The following is an 18,168-nucleotide window of genomic DNA, read 5'->3' as shown; positions in this document are numbered from 1 at the left end:
TAATATTATTAATAATCTAAGCTTCTTTTTTAAAAAAAAAAAAATAATAATAATCAAATTAAGGGTTATATAAACACCACAATATTAAGGGTTAAAAAAAATTATAAAAGATATTCAAAGATTCAAGCATGGGTATTTTTGTAAATTCCATTAAATCCTGATTAACACCTAAATCCTTGCAATTTATTTTTTGTTTTTTGTTTTTTTTTTCCCTAAAAAAAAAATGAGTATTCTCGTAATTTTGATACTCCTCGTTAAGATTTATCGTTAAATCTTAACGAATTGGCGAAATTGAAATAAATTAAAACTAAATTGAGACTTTTTAAAATTTAGAAAGTAAGTGCAAATGTGATGAAAGTTTTTAAGTGAAGTTTTTCCTAAAAGAGAAGTACGTCCTTATTACAAGGTTTGCTCATATCAATTTTTATGATTTTTACTCTTAATTTTCATTATGATTTACTGAAAAAATAGATATTCTTCATACCATCTTAGATATTTTATTCATACTTTTGACTCAAAAAAATGCAAATTATAAAACTGTTTTATATATAAAATAGATTAGAATCGTTGTTGTTGTTTTTTTTTTTTTTTTTTGAGCCAAATAAGCAAGAATTACATGGATAAAAAAAAATCCAAAAAAAGGGTATATTCTCTTAACAACAAACTCAAAACAAAAAATTATACTGAAAAAACAACAAAATAATAGAAAAATGATAAAAAAAAAAAAAAAAAAAAAACTTGTTCTCTGTATCTTGGTCTAAAATTTAAATATAAGCCACACAAAGCAGTAAAAGAAAGGATATGAATATCGAAAGATGTATCAACCCTATTCGAATCACCTTCGGGCAAAGAAGGGGCATGCATGGGGATTAGGATCCTAGTCCAAGGAGCCTGTTGAAGGAGGGGCACAGGTTGTGGTAACAGTTTGTGTTACATTTCAGTGGACAGTGGGTCGGGGCTTCGGTGACTGCTCGGGTTGGCCTATTTCACCAAAAATATCAAATATGGGTAACGCTCCAAATTTTTTTGTAGCCGTTGGAAACAGCTCCTCTAGATTTTAATCTGACGGCCCATACTCATCGCAATTCAAACTTGAATCCAATCGAAACCCTCCGTGACCGTTAAACGCTTCAAACACCACAACTCTCTCTCTCATAGATCTTTGCGTTCTTCTTCAATCTCTCTCTCTCTCTCTCTCTCTCTCTCTCTCTGTCTCTCTCTCTGAAATTTACTGTTTTGCTCTGATTCTAAAGCCATGGAAGGTACTCTCTCTCTCTCTCTCTCAAACTTACGGTTTTGCTCTGATTTTAAGGCCATGGAAGGTGATCTCTCTCTCGCTGTGGATATATAGTTTATTGTATATTTAATTAATTCTTCTTCTTCTTTTTTCTTGTCCGTACCATTTGATTTATGGAAATTCAATGTGTCGCGTTCAGATCGAACGGTGGAAATTTTCTCAGAACAGTGTGGTTGCTTCGCTCCTAATTGCGATTTGAAGCCCTCGTCGCACTCTCCTTCAGGTTCACGTTTACGCTGATTTTTCCTTTCATTTTCGCTCCTTTTTTTTTTTCTTTTTTCTTTTTCAGAATCCGAAAAAGAAAATAGTTCTTTGAAAATATCTTTGATTTTGGGATTTGTGTGTTTCGTTTCAATTCAAGCCCTAGCAGATGCATTCTGTAAAACAAATTATTTGGTTTCCTTTGATTCTATTTGCATTTTGTTTGAGTTTTTGTTTTCTTACTCCAAAGAAATGTTGATTTGACGTTTATCTCTTTTGGTTTCAGTTCAAACCCTAGAGGATTCAACTTCGCACTCAGGTTCATTTTTCTCTGATTCTATTTTTTTAATTCTTTGTTTCTTTTTTATTTTTCATCCAGAATCCAATAAAATGTTAAATTTGAGTTCCGCTTACATTTCAGATCAAACCCTAGAAGCTCAAAGTTGTGAGGAAGGTTAGGGTTTTTTTATTCAAATATTTCTGATTTCTTTTTGTTCTTTTGAACATTCAAGAAAATGTAGATGTGAGGTGTTTTGGATTTTTCTTTTTTACAGTGCAAACTGTAGAGACTGAAACCAGCGAATCAGGAATTGACAAAGGTTTGTCTTTTTCTTTCATTTTGCTCTTATTTTTTCTTTTTCTGTTTCATTTCCTTTTTCTTTTTTCTTACTAACAATGCATCAAAATTGACGTTTCAGATTTCTAGTCTTCTTTTATATTAAGCGAAAAAAGAAAATATTTTTTCTATGTTTTTTTTTTAAACCCTCTGTTTGGCTGCTGGGAATATGGAAACAAAAAGTTCGATATCTATGTTCAATGCGGTTTTTGTTTCCTGAACATAAAAATTTCGCCAATTTGTTGTGCTAGAAAAAAGTTGAGTGACAATCGTTGTTAAAATTCGATATTTTCTTATCTTTTTCTATATTTTTCACCAATTAGATGTAGCAATCAGTTTACTACTTGCATAATAATGTGTGTATCATATGATTCTGAGGGCTTTGAAATATTGCTTCAGAACAAATGGAGGTGAATTCCAGTTTCACAGATGAAAATAGCTTGTCAAATGGAATCCAAGAAACTTCTCCAGACCAGGGACAGACCCTTCCTATATTGCAGAAAATCATTGATTTGAGCACCAAAGTGCAGGTAATTATGTAACAGCCTTATTGTTTGTTTGGTTGATGAGAAAATTTGAAGATTGATTAGAAAACATTTTTTTCTTTTTCTTTTTCTTTAAAATAAAAAAATAAAATTGTACTAGTTACCAACACCTGGCCATCTATGTATTAGGTTTTAGTTAAAAGTTGATTTTTTTTCCCTACTTTCTTGGCTACCAAACGTAGGCCCTTATTTGAGAAGACATTTTTTGGTTGGTAACACTGGCTTCTGTTCTACATGTTTCAGGATCTCAAGAAAGAGCACACTATCCTCTCTGATCAAGTGAAGCTCACAACAAATTCCTTCCCAGGCTTTGAAGTTTTGAACACACTTCAGCTTCTCAGTGAGCCTCCAATATTGATTCTTGAAATCTTTGTCCCATCCCTTTTTCTTGATTCAATTGTAATTGGTTATGTTGCTGCTTTTTGTGGTATATCAGGTACTGAATATGAACTTTTAAAGAAGAAGTATCTTTATGAGTCATCTGAACGTAAGAGCCTTTACAATGAAGTAATTGAGCTTAAAGGCAATATCAGGGTCTTCTGCAGATGTAGACCTTTAAGCCAAACTGAAATTACAAATGGGTCTACTTCTGTAGTTGAATTTGACTCATCTCAAGATAATGAGCTGCAGGTCGTTTGCTCTGATTCTTCAAAAAAGCAATTTAAGTTTGACCATGTCTTTAGGCCTGAGGACAACCAAGGTACCTTGGAAATCATGACTGTTTCTTTGACTGCAAAGAATTTACAATTGCTGATTTTGTTACTTGACAGATCAATTGATAGGTTTTAACTGTTTTAAGTTTTTAATTCTGGGTTTTGATAATATGCAGAAGCTGTTTTTGCTCAAACTAAGCCTATTGTAACTTCGGTGTTGGATGGGTATAATGTTTGCATATTTGCCTATGGACAAACTGGAACAGGGAAGACCTTTACAATGGAAGGAACACCTGAAAACAGGGGAGTTAACTACAGGACTCTAGGGGAGTTGTTTCGAAGTTCTGAAGAGAGAGGTGGCGTTATGAGATATGAATTGTTTGTTAGCATGTTGGAGGTTTACAATGAAAAGATACGGGACCTATTGGTTGAAAACTCCAACCAACCTGCAAAGAAGTGAGTTCTTTATTGACTAGACCCTGCAAACCTGAAATCAAGCATTTGAATTAGACAGCGTGTGAATTTTATGGCTATGGTGCTACTAAATTATAATAGCAGCCCAAGATGAAAAATCATGCATTAGAAAAAACTTAATATCATGACCCCAACTGTGGACATGGTGATGTTATTGGATATTTGAAGAGGTTATAATTATTAACGTTATGTGGATGAAGGTTAGAGATAAAGCAAGCGTCAGAGGGAACACAGGAAGTCCCTGGACTAGTTGAAGCTCGTGTTTATGGTACCGAGGATGTTTGGGAACTGATGAAGTCTGGAAGCCGAGCCAGATCTGTTGGATCCACTAATGCTAATGAGCTCAGCAGTCGTTCTCACTGGTAGCTTGTTATCTTAATTACCTGTTTCTTGTTTTCCATCTGTTAACAATTTTTTTTAAAAAAAAAATGACAAAAATTTCAATTAAAGCTTATCTCCAAAGCTAGTGCACTTCATTTGAATTTTTGAATCAGAGTGAATATTTAAATGTAATTTGGATGCTATTACAATGCAATCAATGTGTGTGAGAGATATTGTGAGATTTCCAATATGTTCCTTGAGTTGTAGTAATGATAAACTAAATTTCTTTTTCTATAGCCTGTTGCGAGTAACAGTTAAGGGGGAAAATTTAATAAATGGACACTGCACAAAAAGTCACCTTTGGCTGGTAGACTTGGCTGGTAGTGAGCGTGTGGGGAGGATTGAAGTTGAAGGTGAAAGATTGAAGGAATCTCAGTTCATTAACAAATCTCTTTCAGCACTTGGTGATGTTATTTATGCCCTTGCATCGAAAACAGCTCACATTCCTTACAGGTATCTCTCTCTCTCTCTCTCTCTCTCTCTCTCTCTCTCTCTCTCTCTCACACACACACACACACACACACACATTTATCAATCTTTTATTTACTTATGATGTCTCATTCGTTTGTTCAAAATCAGGAACTCCAAGCTCACTCATATTCTGCAGAGCTCTCTAGGTTCGGAATTTTTCAACTGTCAGAGCATTTTAGTTAATTGGAAGCTAATAATCCTTTGGTCCTGGAATTGCCAGGATCAGCTGCAGAATCTCCAATAAAATATAATAATCTCATTAAGAACTCTTATGGGTTTCTATTTTCTTTCTTGCTCAATTCCCATGCCAACTAAATCTTGAATTGTAGGAGGAGATTGCAAAACCCTGATGTTTGTCCAGATCAGCCCAAGTGCAGCAGATCTAGGAGAAACTCTTTGTTCACTGAATTTTGCCAGTCGAGTCCGTGGGATTGAGAGTGGCCCTGCTCGCAAACAGGTGGACGTTAACGAGCTTTTCAAGTACAAGCAAATGGTATGTTTTAATAAGTCAAGTTTTGAAAAAGTTAAATTTCTTTATAGTTTCAAACTGCTGCAGCTAAGATATTTGAATTAACAGGCAGAAAAGCTCAAGCATGACGAGAAGGAGACAAAGAAATTACAGGATAATTTGCAGTCTTTGCAGTTAAGGCTTTCTGCCAGAGAACATATCTGCAGAAATCTTCAAGAGAAGGTAACTATTTTGCTATAATTATCAATGTTATAACTTCCTGATTTGTTAAAACACCCAACAATATCTGACTTCTTGTTGATTCTTGACTGGTTAAAAAACTGCGTTTTCTACAGGTTCGAGACCTTGAGAACCAACTGGCAGAGGAAAGGAAAACCAGACTGAAACAGGAAGCGAGAACTTCTGCTGCTGCTTCTTTTCAGCCCTCAGTAATGTCATCTTTAAAACAGGGAGCACAGAAATCTATAACAGAGAGGAAGCCACCATTGGTTCCTACAAAACAGAGGTTGCCATTGCGAAGGATTAATAGTTTCCTGCCCCCACAATCTCCCAAACCACCCCAAAAAAATGGAACAACCACTTCTATTTTTTCAGCAGCTGGCAAAGAAAACATAGCCAAAACAACAATGGTGGCAACAAACACAAAAAGCCTTATGAAACCGAGACGGTTTTCTGTTGCAGTCAGACCACCTCCTCCTCCAACAACAACTACAACAACGCAGGTTTTTCAGCCTAGGAGACGGGTCTCCATTGCTACCCTCCGCCCAGAATCCAACTCTTACATGACAACACCACTCCACACCTCTGCCTCTCGATTCAAAGATGGTAGTGCAATGGGGCGGCAGTCATTTGTGAAGGATCCGCGGAAGGCACGGTATTCAAGGTTATTCTCTCCATTGCCGGAGTCAAGGAGAGCAGCAGAGACAACACCAACTGCCATGAGGAGCAGTAGTAAGTTCATGGGAAGTCCTCCTACATGGAAATCGAAGCATCCAACAGTCGTTGCACTACAACGAAAGTCATTGGTGTGGAGTCCTCTGAAGTTGAGAGTCTATAACAGGAAGCCATCATTGTTGCCTTCACGACCTCCAACTGAGATGCAATGAACCATGTCTTCTCAGTCTCTATATACTCACTCAATACAACCCTGAAACCATAAGCCTTTTCCTTTTGCCTCCATTTTTTCCTTTTCTTTTTCTTTTTCTTTTTATTTCTTTTCTCTTTTTTCTGTTGGGATATTATTGCAAATGTATGCTTCTTGCTTACTAAATCATTCATGTTTCTTAGAGATTGGGCTGCATTTTCTTTTATCCCCCCTGTATCCAAGCATTTCTTAACCTGTATCTCCTAGCATTCATGTATCTGATCAAAACCTTGCAGCATTTTCCCAGTTGGATGGAAAACTCAGTACTCTTAAGGTCGCATCAGTGTCTTATTATATACCGCCAAGTGTTATGTAGGAAGTTACTTCTGTTTGAAGCCCTCTTTCAAGGTTTGGCCAATGCCTTTTATACAGAAAGCTTTTGTGTGAAGATGTCCTTTTCATTGTTTCCCTCTCTCTCTTTCCCCCACCCCCACCCACCAGAAAAACCTCCATTTTGGAGTTTCCTTCCTTTAAGTAAAATAATGTGCAAAGGCTGCTCAGTTTGAATCAACAACTATATCAGATTGCAACTATATATATATAGATGTGAATGGCCTGTTTTGCTCGGTATAGTGATGGATTTCATGGCCGACATCTAACCGGCACAAATACGCTGACATGAAACGAGTTCCCCGCGGAGCATTTTGTCTTTCGTCCTCGGACGTTTTGTTCGATTCTGGCACTTGCATTCTCATGCCCAGAACCCTTGCGATTGATTTGGAAAAAGAGCAAAAGTGAGAAAGATTGATTGTTATCCATCGAAAATCAATAGGAATTTTCTAGGAGATTGCCTTCTAATAGATGTTCTATCTTTCATTATTAACATCTGGCGTGTGTGTGAAAGAGATAAACACTTGGTTTTTTAATAGGGTTGTGATTTTCTCATGTTCAAATGACACATGTAAATTTATAAACATCCCATCCAATTTGAAGAAAATTTATGTCCCTTCCTTTTATGGGTATTGCTTGGGTGGTGTAAAAAAAATTACAGTAAAAATCACGTAATTTTTTCAAACAATCCAAATTAAATTTCTTTCTCCTCATTAAATTTTGAAATTAAATTTGTAGCATGAACTCTATAAAGATCTAGAGCAGATCCCGTCTATTAAAGTTGTTGCTATTATAAAACCATCAATAATGGACCATTCGCGTGGCACGTGAAGTTCACATAGGGATGGGATTAATCTGGACTCTGGAGTCTACGGTCCCACCTTAATATATATATCACCGGTTACCACTCAGAATTTAAAATAAAATATATAAAAAAAAATAAAAAAAAAATGAGGCAAAAGAAAAAAGCAATATTTAAGTTTAAAATAAAAGTAGCCGTTGGGCATGCGCTTTCGTAGGGTGAGGTCGACCGTTGGAACAAAAAGATCCGTTACCAAAAGTTCATGTTCAAGTTCCCCCCCCGTTTGACCTTGTCACTTCGGAAACGAACTGAGAGAAAAGGAAAAAGAGCTTGAGAGGGAGACAGATAGCGTGCGTAACTGAAAGTAATTGCCTGATGGGTATTTAGATAGAGACACAGAGAGAGAGAGAGATCTTTGAGACCCACTTGGGGGTTTTCTTCTGTCCTGCAAAAAAAAATGGTTGCGAGAACCCCACCAAAGCAGAGGAAAATGGTAGCCCCTCTCAATCCGGTCCTACTCAGAGAAACAGTAATGAAGGTAGAGTACGTTACATCATTCTCTTCTAAAAGAAAAGAGGAAATCCTTTCTATGGAAAATCCAGCTCCATTGAATGAACATAAGGCTCAAAGTCCAAATTTCTTTTCATTTCCTTCATTTTCTAAGCAGCCAATAATCTTTCAAACTGATGGGCTTGTGTGTTTTGATGGGTTTGTGAAGGTGGATAGGTGTATGGCTAGGCTGCAGGAGCTACAGTATACAGTGGCAGGAGGAACAAAAGTGATCTCAGGGGTGAATCTCAGCCCTCGAAGTACCCGAGGTTATCTGAGGACTAGCCTTAGATGCAAGCAAGAGTCAGCAAGGTACACTCGGATCTGTGTCGGTTTTGCTTGATTATGTGAAAACTCTGAGCTTCCTTTCTTCTTTATACCATTTTTTTGAGCAATATTTTAGATGGGTTTTCTGTGTTTTTCTTGTTCATTTGAAGGATCAAGAATGCTTCTGCTAAGAAATCTCCGGTGGGGAAGTTCCCAGCTCATTCAGGAGGTCACTCTCTCTCTCCCTCTCGCTCACACACACGCACGCACACAGATTTTGATCCAATGGGACAAACGAGTTCTCATTTTTCATGGATTTTCCCAACATTTTGATTTACACTCCGTTTGGTTGCTTAGAAAACTCGGAAGAAGACACGAATTTAACATTTTTTACTTTTAATGTTTTATTTTGTTTGGGTTTCCCATTAGTTTGACTATCCTCAAGCTGAATAGGTGTTACGTGTCTCCGTGTAACTAGAATGATAGATTTTGGTAGGACGGGGAATCCTGAGCCTCCTAATTTTATAGTAGTTCGAAGAACCCTAAACCTCTTAAAACAATTAATAGGGGAATCATAATCTACTCATATTTTTATTGATAAATTCTCACATTTAAATAAAAGATTACATAGTAAGAATATAAATAATGTAAATAGCAAATCTAATTCTAAAAGGAGACAAATCCTTTATTTTCCTACGGGGAGATATTGTTTCACGAGCAAGTCTCTTTATTTTCTTAATAGAGATAATAAATTCATTATTCTCCTAAAGGGGGACAGTACGTCTCTTACCTTATCTAACAAGAGCTTTAATTTATGAGCAAAAATCCTAATTCTAATTGAATTATCTTTTCACTGGGTTATAGGGTCCGTTTGGGTTTACGATTTTAAAGAGTGTGATTTTAAATAAAGATTTTAAAATGTGTGATTTGAAAAAAATGATTTTTAAAAATGCAGCTAAGCGTTTGGCAAAATTACAGTTTAGCCTTTAAAATCGCAAATTAGCCTTTAAAATTTTGCATTTTCAAAGATCTTACCTGCCATTTGAAAAAATAGATTTTCTGCGTTTTCAAATCGCAATTTTTAAAAACATAGTTCCTAAACGATTTATGTTCTGTGATTTGATTTAAAATGACACTTATTATTTACGAAATCGCAATCATAAACACACCCATAGAATCGTGACATAGATTGTAATAAGCCCCCCTTTTGCAATGATGAGAATTCATTTTCTTGATTCTCAAACAATAAATCTGCAATTCAGAATTGCTTTCTTTTGTATATCTTTTTGTAAACCAAAATGAACATTAATAGGATTTTTACTGACAACTTCAATGTTTTCAAACAGGGGAGTGGCGTAGAATGTCATTACCGGCAATGCTTGTAGGTGAAACAGTTGGAGAAATTCTACAAGCAAGCCAATTTGCAAAACAAATAGCAGCAGCAGTTGTTCACAAAACCAAGAAAATAACCCTTGACGACCCCAAAACTCCACTATCTCAACGAAGAAACCAGAAGCCACAACCCGAAAACACAGAATTAAAAGCCAGAAGGAAGAGGGAGAAGCAAACCAAACTGCAATTGATTCGATCCGAGTCCGATTCGCCGTCGCTTCAAAGGGCTCGATCCCGAATCAACTTCAAGGTTTCACCTCCAAAGTTCAGAGAAATTGAAAAAGAAAACAACCGACACTTTGCAAATAGGGTGTCCCCCAAGAATAGGCCATGGGCTAAGAAGACTGTTCTATTCCCCAACCCTTTGTTCCTGTCCACAGCTTCTTCCTCTACACAGCAGCAAAAGTTTTGCAAGACAAGGTCTCCGATTATAGGAAGAAACAAACAGTTACAGACACCACATAAGTTCTTAATCAAGTCGCCGTCGTCGGCTTCTTCTAAGTTTCAGGTGAAGATCAAGAGCCCGCCGGTGGTTTCTCTTTCCCCCACAAGGCCTACAGGTTTGAACAAGAAGTCTCCAAAGATGTCAACTGCCTCGAAGTTGCGCCGGTCCTTCTCTCCTTCAAGACTTGCAACCAGATTGGTGTCTCCATTGAGGAGCAGAAAAGGTTTACAGAAGAGTGATGGGGTGATGAGTGGATTGAAACAGCGCCCACTTTCAACACCATTGAGATTCTGAACTCTGGAATGTGTTTGGAGATAGTGATATGCTTTTTTCTTGATGTCCATAGTTGATTCTTTCGCTTGTGTGGGTGTGAATGTTAGGTCATTCCATAGCCATTTCTTGATGTACAAGTTTGCCATGGTATCAATAACTCATGGATTCTCCTTTAACTTGAAACTACTTTTGGTTCATACTGTTAAGAAATATGCCTACACCAGAACTTGCATTGCCTTCAAAATCTGAGACAACTTGAAAGTAAGGCATAGTTTGTATTTATGCCCTTACTTAAAAAAAATAAAAAAAAAAATAAATAATAGATCAACACACGACCTGTCCGTGTCGGTGATGCCAGATCCTCGAGGTCAATTTTTTTTTTTTTTTTTTTTTTCCCTTTTTTATTTTAGAAATGGGTATTTTGGTTTTTATATTCTCTTCTCCAAAAAATCATAACGGACGGGATTGATTAAAAGGAGCTGAAAAATCAGAACATCTTACTACAAATTTTTTAAGTTTAGGGAAACTTATTCAAAAATGCATAGTAGTTCAAGAAGGTAAGTGAAATTTTCCCTAAAAATTAAGAGACTCAAAAGCTATTTGCTGCAACGAGTTCACAACAGGCAACATATTCTAATAAAACTGGGTTTCAAAAGAGAGAGAAACCATTCCATTGCCACAAGATTCAACAAGATGCCCACGAGTATCACAAAAGAAAGTGACATGAAATTTTTTTCATACGCTATTGAGTTTATATGATCCAGGTTATTCTACATTAATAATACAATTTGTATGCTAGAGGAAAAAGTACCCACTCCCTCTCATCCCACCCACAAGAACCACCCAAGAATACAAAGGGAAAAAAATTATCGCCAAACATCAACAATGCTTTATATAGCACAAAAACATTCACTAGCCAGGCCCCTCATACAAGGACACATTCACAGTATGAACAATGGGAGATTGGCTAGCATGTGAGATGCGTCATTGCTGTATTCCTTCAGAGCTTGCAAATTGGCCGTGCCAAGTATTACTTAACCACTTAGCCAAAACTAAAAGCTCTTGTGTTAACAACTCCTGATGGGAAAACTCAAGGGCCAGCATGAACACTCTGAAACACATTTATTTGCCTGGGGATGCAAACCTTGTACGCTCTCTCTGCCGATTCAAAGCTCGGTCCTTTGGAGACGATGTTTTCCCTCCCACGCCTGCTTGCCGCATCATCTCTGCAATCAGATATGTAATAAACATACGTTTTTATGCACGTTATGCACATAAATTTATTTGAGAACTCAACTTCAGACATACTAAGGTGCATCAGTTTAAGCACACAAATATCTGAAAACTTCTGGAGAATTTTGGCTAAAACAAAACAAAACCTAACGTTGGTATCTTTGAAATGAAGATGGTATGTCAAAAGTATTATCAGGTTCCTCACAAACTACAATAAATTAAACTCGGCAATGGTTTCTCTGAAAGTGAAGATGATACCCCCAAAAGACTAGTATTTAACTGGCATTTGAAATTATACGAGGCAAGGCAAGAGTTACTACCTCGCTTTCTCTCGAGTTCTTGGTCAAGTTCTTCTTTCCACTTCCTCTGTCTCTCCGAAAAGCTCATACTGTGAGTGGCACAGTATACAATTTCAGATTAATCAACAACTACCAGAAAATCATAGAGGCAAGCTAAAGAAACCAACAACTGATGAACTAACCTTGGGCTACTTGGCTCCTGCTGAGCATCAACTAGACGCCCTTTCCAATCATTAAGCGGGGGTGAAGGGACGTCCTGTGAACTTTGATCACTTGCACTGCCAATATTTGACACACACTTGCTATTACTTCCTGGGCTTCCATTAAGAGCATCAACTGCCGGAGATGGACCGCCAGTTGGACCTCGACTTGGTGACCTGCTTTTTGGGGGTAATTTCAAGTACTTTGGGGTAGTTTCATCACGTGTGCTCTCCACAAAGCTCGGCGAGCAAACTGGAAAACTGTTGAGAAATTCTTCATACAGAGGCGTTTGCAGTTTCTTCAGTTCAAGAGCCTGACATATTGATTTCCAGTTCAACACACAAATAATTCAGAGCAAGACAAAATATATTAAACATGAACAGCTAATTTTGACTGAAAACTGAAAACTGTACCTTCTCATCCAAAAAGGCTGTAATTTTTGACTCAGTAAGTTCATCATCATCCTCTGAAAGTGACGGTCTGCAAGGAAGCGAAAAATCTTTCTCCCCCACACCAAAAGCTCCAGAGTGGGCAGCAGGCTCAGAAATTTGTCCGTCAGTGTCTAAACTTATACCTCTCTGTTCCGGTGCTGCACTGTCATCTAATTTGTGACCCCAGTCATCAGGGGGCTCAGACATGGGGTTAAAACTCTAATTATAACAAAATAATTTGTAAAACGATTAGTTTCCGAATTTCTTAAGTGCTCATACAAAGTCCAACCACGAGGACATTAAAGCAGTTACCTTAAAGTTCCCAGGCATAAGAGAAGAACAGGGATTTACTTCACCCACCGTAAAATTATCTTTGTCAATCATACACATATCATCATCACTGTTGTTCATTCCCCAAATATGTTTATTTTCTGAGGACTTCTCAGGGTATTCAGCCGAGCAATCCAGACTATCCAACTTACAAAGATCTGTTGAGCCAGGGCAGGTTGACATTTTACTGGCAACAAAGTTAATGCTATCATGTCAAGAAGACAAAACAAGTATCATAAAAGGCACTATCTGAACTTCCAAATTCAGAAGAAACTAAATTGCAAAACTTACGACGCTTCCAGGCGTGTGGCACTTGACGGGGAAGGGGTTTTAGAATTTTCCTGATTGTAGCAAAGAAACCATTATAAAGAATTCAAAGAAACATATGAATAACATGTTCTAGGATCCATTTCAACAGTACTAACCGTGACAGAAGTACACAAAAGAGGATGACATTCCACTTGTTCACCAGTAACAAAGGGATGCTGCATATAATTAGCAAAGTAAGAACAAACCTTGGTGAAATATAACCTCTGAGTGGTCAACTTTTTGGCAATCACCAGAAGCACAAGTTTATGGTAAACTGGAAAAGTTACTACAACTACTGCAGCCTTCTATGTGCCAATTCAATATAGAGAAGTGCTAATAAAATTAAAACCACCTGGAGCAACTCAGATGCAGCAGGCCTCGAATTTGGTTCCCTGCCATTGGATGACACATCACGATTTATTTATTTAAAAAGAACAAAAAAAAAAATCTATAGTTTGAATTCTCTCCTACACTCAATCTAAAGATTGCACATCAAAATTATTCGAGAAATAATTTTGACCAAGAAAAAGATAGTTTTCCAGTACAACATAAATCAAAACATACTAAATTCAGAGCAAAACTATTTAAGGGAGAGAGGAGTTTGAAGAGAATCAAGATTACATACTTTTGCAAACATCTCAGCAGAAAATCTTTTGCTTCGACAGAGAGATGTTCAGGGATTGGCGGATGAGACTTGGTTGTCCCTATGTAGAAGAGAGCAGCAACCTGAACGAACATGTTGTTAGTACAATATATGGGAGAAAACCTTTAACAAATTATTAAATGTTAGCAGATACCTCTTGGTACTGTTGGCTCCAAGGAGGCTTTCCAGTGGCCATCTCAATTACAGTACATCCAACACTCCATATATCAGCAGAGCTAGAGAATGTTCCCATAGAATATCAGTAGTTTTCAGTCACCAAAAGACCCATTATAAAGGATATAATACCAGTGAACTGCACCATGTATCTAGGACCACCACAGAATTATAGATACAGCAAGTGTGACCAATGATCAGAAAAAGGGTGAATGCATAAGTTAATACTGTGCATTGTTAGTATGCCACTCTTTACTAAAGATTGCTCTGAGGATCAGATACAAAAACTCTTCTAAGCCGCTCTTTACAATAAATATCACAACAGGATATCATTCAAAGAAAATGACATTTTAAAATTGATATAGAGGCTACCTCAACAATCTCGACTCTCATGCTTAGCATGGCATGATACAAAAAAACTTCCAGGTCTGCTTGATGTTAGTTAACCCAATATACTGGTTTTCTGAAGCATTTGGTTTCTCAAATCTATGGGAGCAGCTATAGAGAAGACTTGGCTAACCTTGCTATACCTCTCTTCATAAATCATGTAAAAAATTTCCGATATCTCTAGTGTAAAAAGAGAAATGAGATACAGATGAACTGTTAAAGTAAAAAAGGGATTCTTGAGGAAGAATATAGCTATAATTTCAATAAGTGGTTTGATACAAGGTGAATGGGGTAAACTTGATGTTAATCAAATCTTCTTGATGTAGCTATTAGGTTGCTCTTTAATGTCTGCACCTACATCTCCAATCCAGATGAAGATGCTTTAGCAAAAGCAGTAGTAACTTAGGAGTATTCAGGTAAATTGATGCCCTTAAACTTGTGAGTTCGTCAGCAAGGGATAAGTTTCATAACAGTACTTCTTAACTTCTTTTACGTATCTTGTGGGGAACCTCTTCCTCTTGCCTTCATTCTATTATCTATCAATAAACCCTCATGCTAAACAAAATAAAAGAAATTTCTTTCTTTTTGAAAAAAAAGGCAGAGAAGATTGCCATTATCAAATTCTCTTGACCACCAGTGACCTAGTGCATATGTAGTTTAGAAATAAAATAAAATTTCCCATTGCTAACTTCAGGAGATACCATTTTTAATAAGCATATTGAAAATATAGCAGCATGCAGGTGACAATTTAAACATTAAGGAGGTTCTGAGTGTCCTTACAAGCTATGCCCAGTCTGGAGAATGACTTCAGGAGCCATCCAATATGGAGTACCCTTCATAGACTTGGCGCCTGAAACAGTAGCCTACACTAGTGTACATCTCTCAATTAGATGGTATCCACAAAGTATAAGTGTTTCCACAACCTAAAAACTGTATATCAAAATGGAAAGTGAAGGGAGAGACGTACCAGCTCGACAACCTGCTTGGATGCGCCAAAATCTGCAAGTTTAATGCATCCTTTATTATCTACAAGAATATTTGCCCCCTGAAATGAAGAAAATAACGGATTAAGAAAAAAGAATCCTTTTTTGCACTTATATCAATAGCAGGGTAAGGCAAAGCACCTTGATGTCCCTGTGCATGATTCCATTTTTGTGTAAATACTCCAGTCCTAATAACAACTGCTTGGTGTATGTTCTTATAACCTGCTTAACAAATTAGAACATAAGGTTCACATTAAACAACTAATTATACAAGTTGACTAAGTAAGAACTCACAGCCTCAGGGAAAGATCCGAATTTCCCCAGAAGTGAAGATATTGATCCACCAGGCACAAATTCCAACAGAATATTCAAGGTTTCTTCCTCCCTCACTGTACCCAAATATCTCTAATGAACCCAAAAAAAGTGTACTGTCAGAAGAGTGATATGCTTCATCTATTTCATGAATAACAGAAGGTCATACTTACAACAATGTTCGTATGAGAGAGATTTTTAAGTAGCTTCACTTCTTCCTCGAGCTCCCTGATGTGAGCCTACTTATAGCATTAAAACAAGTACTCAGTGAATCAATATTGAATATCCAAATAAGGAGGTCAATCATCACAATTACCAATATCTTCACCAAACACAAAGATCTGAAATTTCAAAGGTCAAAAATACTATAAACTCCATTTGGCTGCTCAGAAAATTTATTGAAAAGGCGATATTAGAAACTTCTTGTGTTAGTTGATGTCAAATTTTGGTATTTAGAATGCAAATGTATATCTTTTACTTTTATTTTTATATTTTCTACTTCTCTTGGCAATTAAAATAGTAAGAAGTAAGTAGCAACACTTCCACTTATTAGGACCAAAGAAATTAATCCTCTATTTCTTAATTGTTGTCTTAAGCTTCAAAAGTTGAAGAAAAAAAAAAGTGTCATAAAAATAAAAACATCAGCTCCACTCATTGAGCTTCACACAACAAATTGTGATAGTTGAGGTAAGTTTGCCATTCTTTGAAGAAAACAGTATAAAGTTTCAAAAGTAAACGTCATCTTTGAAACAATATTTGGCAATATGACAGAAAATGAACCAAAACAAAATGCAGTGGATAGGTCAGGAGAAGCTGATCAAATGCAGGGAGTAGAAACAAACTAACATTTATGGCTGTTATGTACTGTATATCTAGTGACCCAAATTTAACACTCCAGTCCCACATTGCGAAGATGAATAACTCACCCCATTCTCGGGAAGATGAATAGTCCATATAGAGTGGGTAAATTATAAAGATACTCTTTTTTTGAGCGTTAAGTCCCATATTAGTTCCTTACTAGGTGAGACTAGACTTTTATAAGTGATTCTATGGAGCTCTAAATTGACTAGTTCTTTTGGAGTATAGTGTAGTTGTGGCTAATGTTTTTCTTAGGTCATTTACACTAAAAGACAAAGGCTACTAGTCAAGTGAACCTAATACAGCTAAATCCAAATGCCTCAGACTGATAAATGAAGATGTTCTGCAGTAGCAGTCAGAACACAGTGAAATCTAAAAGTTTCGAATTTTGATCTATTTTCACAAAACCAAACAAAAAGAAATAAGTGACAAACGCAACAAAATTAATACCAGAATCATAATCAAAGCACTTGACATTCAACCCAGCACACTAAACACAGGAATTTTAAAATCATACCTGAGCTTTATCCTTTGAAGCAGTATTTGTTGCAATCAGAACCTGGAAAAAAAAACAAGCATAAAACAGCTAAAATCAGATTCTAAAAACCAAAATTAGTCAAAAACCAGAAACAATCACCAACAAACCATTTCATACCATAAGTTGAAGCCCAAAATCAACGAAAACAATAAGAATTAACAAGAGGCAAAAAGAACAAAACTAAAGCGAACTCCAAAACTGAAACTAACAAAAAACCCATTAGAAATTTAAGAAAAAGATTCAAAATCAAACTCCAAAACTAAAATTAACAAAACCCATTTTAATCAACTAGAAGAAAACCTAAAACCGAACTCCAAAACTTAAAATTAGTATAAACCCATTACAGTGCCAACAAGAAAGAACTCAGAATCAAACTAGTAAATATAAAATTAACTAAAACCCAGATGAAAATCAACAAGAGAAAACCCCAAAACTACCCTCCAAAACCAAAATCAGACAAAACCCACCAGAAACTAACAACAAAATTACACTCCCAAACCAAAATTAAGACCCCTAAACACAAAACGAAACAAGAAAAACGACCTGTTTCACCGCTAGGAGCTCTCCGGAATCAAGATTCATGCCCATGTAGACGTGCCCGAACGCGCCGCAGCCAATTAACTCGCCCTTCCGCCATCGGATCGGTGGCGGTTGCGGAGAGGGTCTGGTGAAGACTCTGGATTTGTGAATGCAAGAATTGATCCTGTCGACCAGAGTGGTTGGAGCCAAAGGGGATGGTGACGATGACGGTGATTCTTCATTGTCTGGTGAGGCTGTACGGAATACCAGTGATCGGCGGACCGATCCAAATATGTCTTGCATTTGTGATTGAGAAAGATAGAGAGAGTACTGGGGCTACTGGGGTTTCACCGTTTCAGTATGTGGGCAAGAGTGAGAAAACGAGAGAAGAGAGACACGGGGAGTGAGAGAGAGAGAGAGAAAGGAGGGAAAAAGGTGACGGAGATTGTTTTTCAAAATAAAAATTATACACAAAATGTCAAAATGAAATCTGGAAAGGAATGGGTCCGGCCAATGGGCTAATCTTTTTCTTTTTCTTTTTTCACTTCACTCTAGTTCGCACTATAAACAATTCTAAAAATAAATTATATAAGTTTAAAACTTTTCATTATTCTTTTCTTTTTAAAAAAAAAAATTGGATAT

At 36.7% G+C, this 18,168-nt stretch overlaps 3 protein-coding genes across 6 annotated transcripts; 2 read left to right on the top strand and 1 right to left on the bottom strand.

Moving 5' to 3' along the window:
* Window positions 1–1,175: 1,175 nt before the first annotated feature.
* Window positions 1,176–6,529, top strand: LOC133850990 (kinesin-like protein KIN-14S). Of its 4 annotated transcripts, none has more exons than XM_062287277.1 (15): window positions 1,176–1,262; window positions 1,437–1,520; window positions 1,785–1,817; window positions 1,920–1,952; window positions 2,053–2,097; window positions 2,514–2,644; window positions 2,903–2,999; window positions 3,096–3,359; window positions 3,579–3,768; window positions 3,987–4,148; window positions 4,405–4,620; window positions 4,747–4,784; window positions 4,968–5,131; window positions 5,216–5,329; window positions 5,443–6,529. In XM_062287277.1, the coding sequence occupies exons 1-15, from the start codon at window positions 1,256–1,258 to the stop codon at window positions 6,211–6,213; spliced, it is 2,349 nt and encodes a 782-aa protein (XP_062143261.1). In that variant the 5' UTR covers window positions 1,176–1,255; the 3' UTR covers window positions 6,214–6,529. The 4 variants fall into 4 exon arrangements, with proteins under 4 accessions (XP_062143261.1, XP_062143258.1, XP_062143259.1 ...); XM_062287274.1 differs by having other exon boundaries at window positions 3,489–3,768; XM_062287275.1 differs by lacking the exon at window positions 2,053–2,097 and having other exon boundaries at window positions 3,489–3,768.
* A 1,130-nt stretch (window positions 6,530–7,659) lies between these two features.
* LOC133851868 (probable microtubule-binding protein TANGLED) lies at window positions 7,660–10,535 on the top strand. The gene is made up of 4 exons (XM_062288471.1): window positions 7,660–7,921; window positions 8,102–8,244; window positions 8,370–8,428; window positions 9,546–10,535. Exons 1-4 carry the CDS (start codon window positions 7,841–7,843, stop codon window positions 10,328–10,330), a joined length of 1,068 nt encoding a protein of 355 aa, XP_062144455.1. The 5' UTR covers window positions 7,660–7,840; the 3' UTR covers window positions 10,331–10,535.
* A 506-nt stretch (window positions 10,536–11,041) lies between these two features.
* On the bottom strand, window positions 11,042–17,964 carry LOC133852433 (mitogen-activated protein kinase kinase kinase ANP1-like). Its single transcript, XM_062289190.1, has 17 exons — window positions 17,551–17,964; window positions 16,987–17,028; window positions 15,785–15,850; window positions 15,594–15,704; window positions 15,441–15,521; window positions 15,284–15,361; window positions 15,097–15,179; window positions 13,910–13,991; window positions 13,738–13,838; window positions 13,465–13,504; window positions 13,229–13,288; window positions 13,095–13,144; window positions 12,786–12,990; window positions 12,456–12,692; window positions 12,024–12,355; window positions 11,863–11,930; window positions 11,042–11,535 (listed from the first exon to the last, which is right to left on the bottom strand). The coding sequence occupies exons 1-17, from the start codon at window positions 17,827–17,829 to the stop codon at window positions 11,432–11,434; spliced, it is 2,019 nt and encodes a 672-aa protein (XP_062145174.1). The 5' UTR covers window positions 17,830–17,964; the 3' UTR covers window positions 11,042–11,431.
* Between the last annotated feature and the right edge of the window lie 204 nt (window positions 17,965–18,168).

Source organism: Alnus glutinosa, chromosome 12 (assembly GCF_958979055.1).
Source record: "Alnus glutinosa chromosome 12, dhAlnGlut1.1, whole genome shotgun sequence".
NCBI lineage: Eukaryota > Viridiplantae > Streptophyta > Magnoliopsida > Fagales > Betulaceae > Alnus > Alnus glutinosa.
The sequence above is the reverse complement of the archived record's forward strand: the minus strand, read 5'-3'. Positions and strand labels throughout refer to the sequence as shown.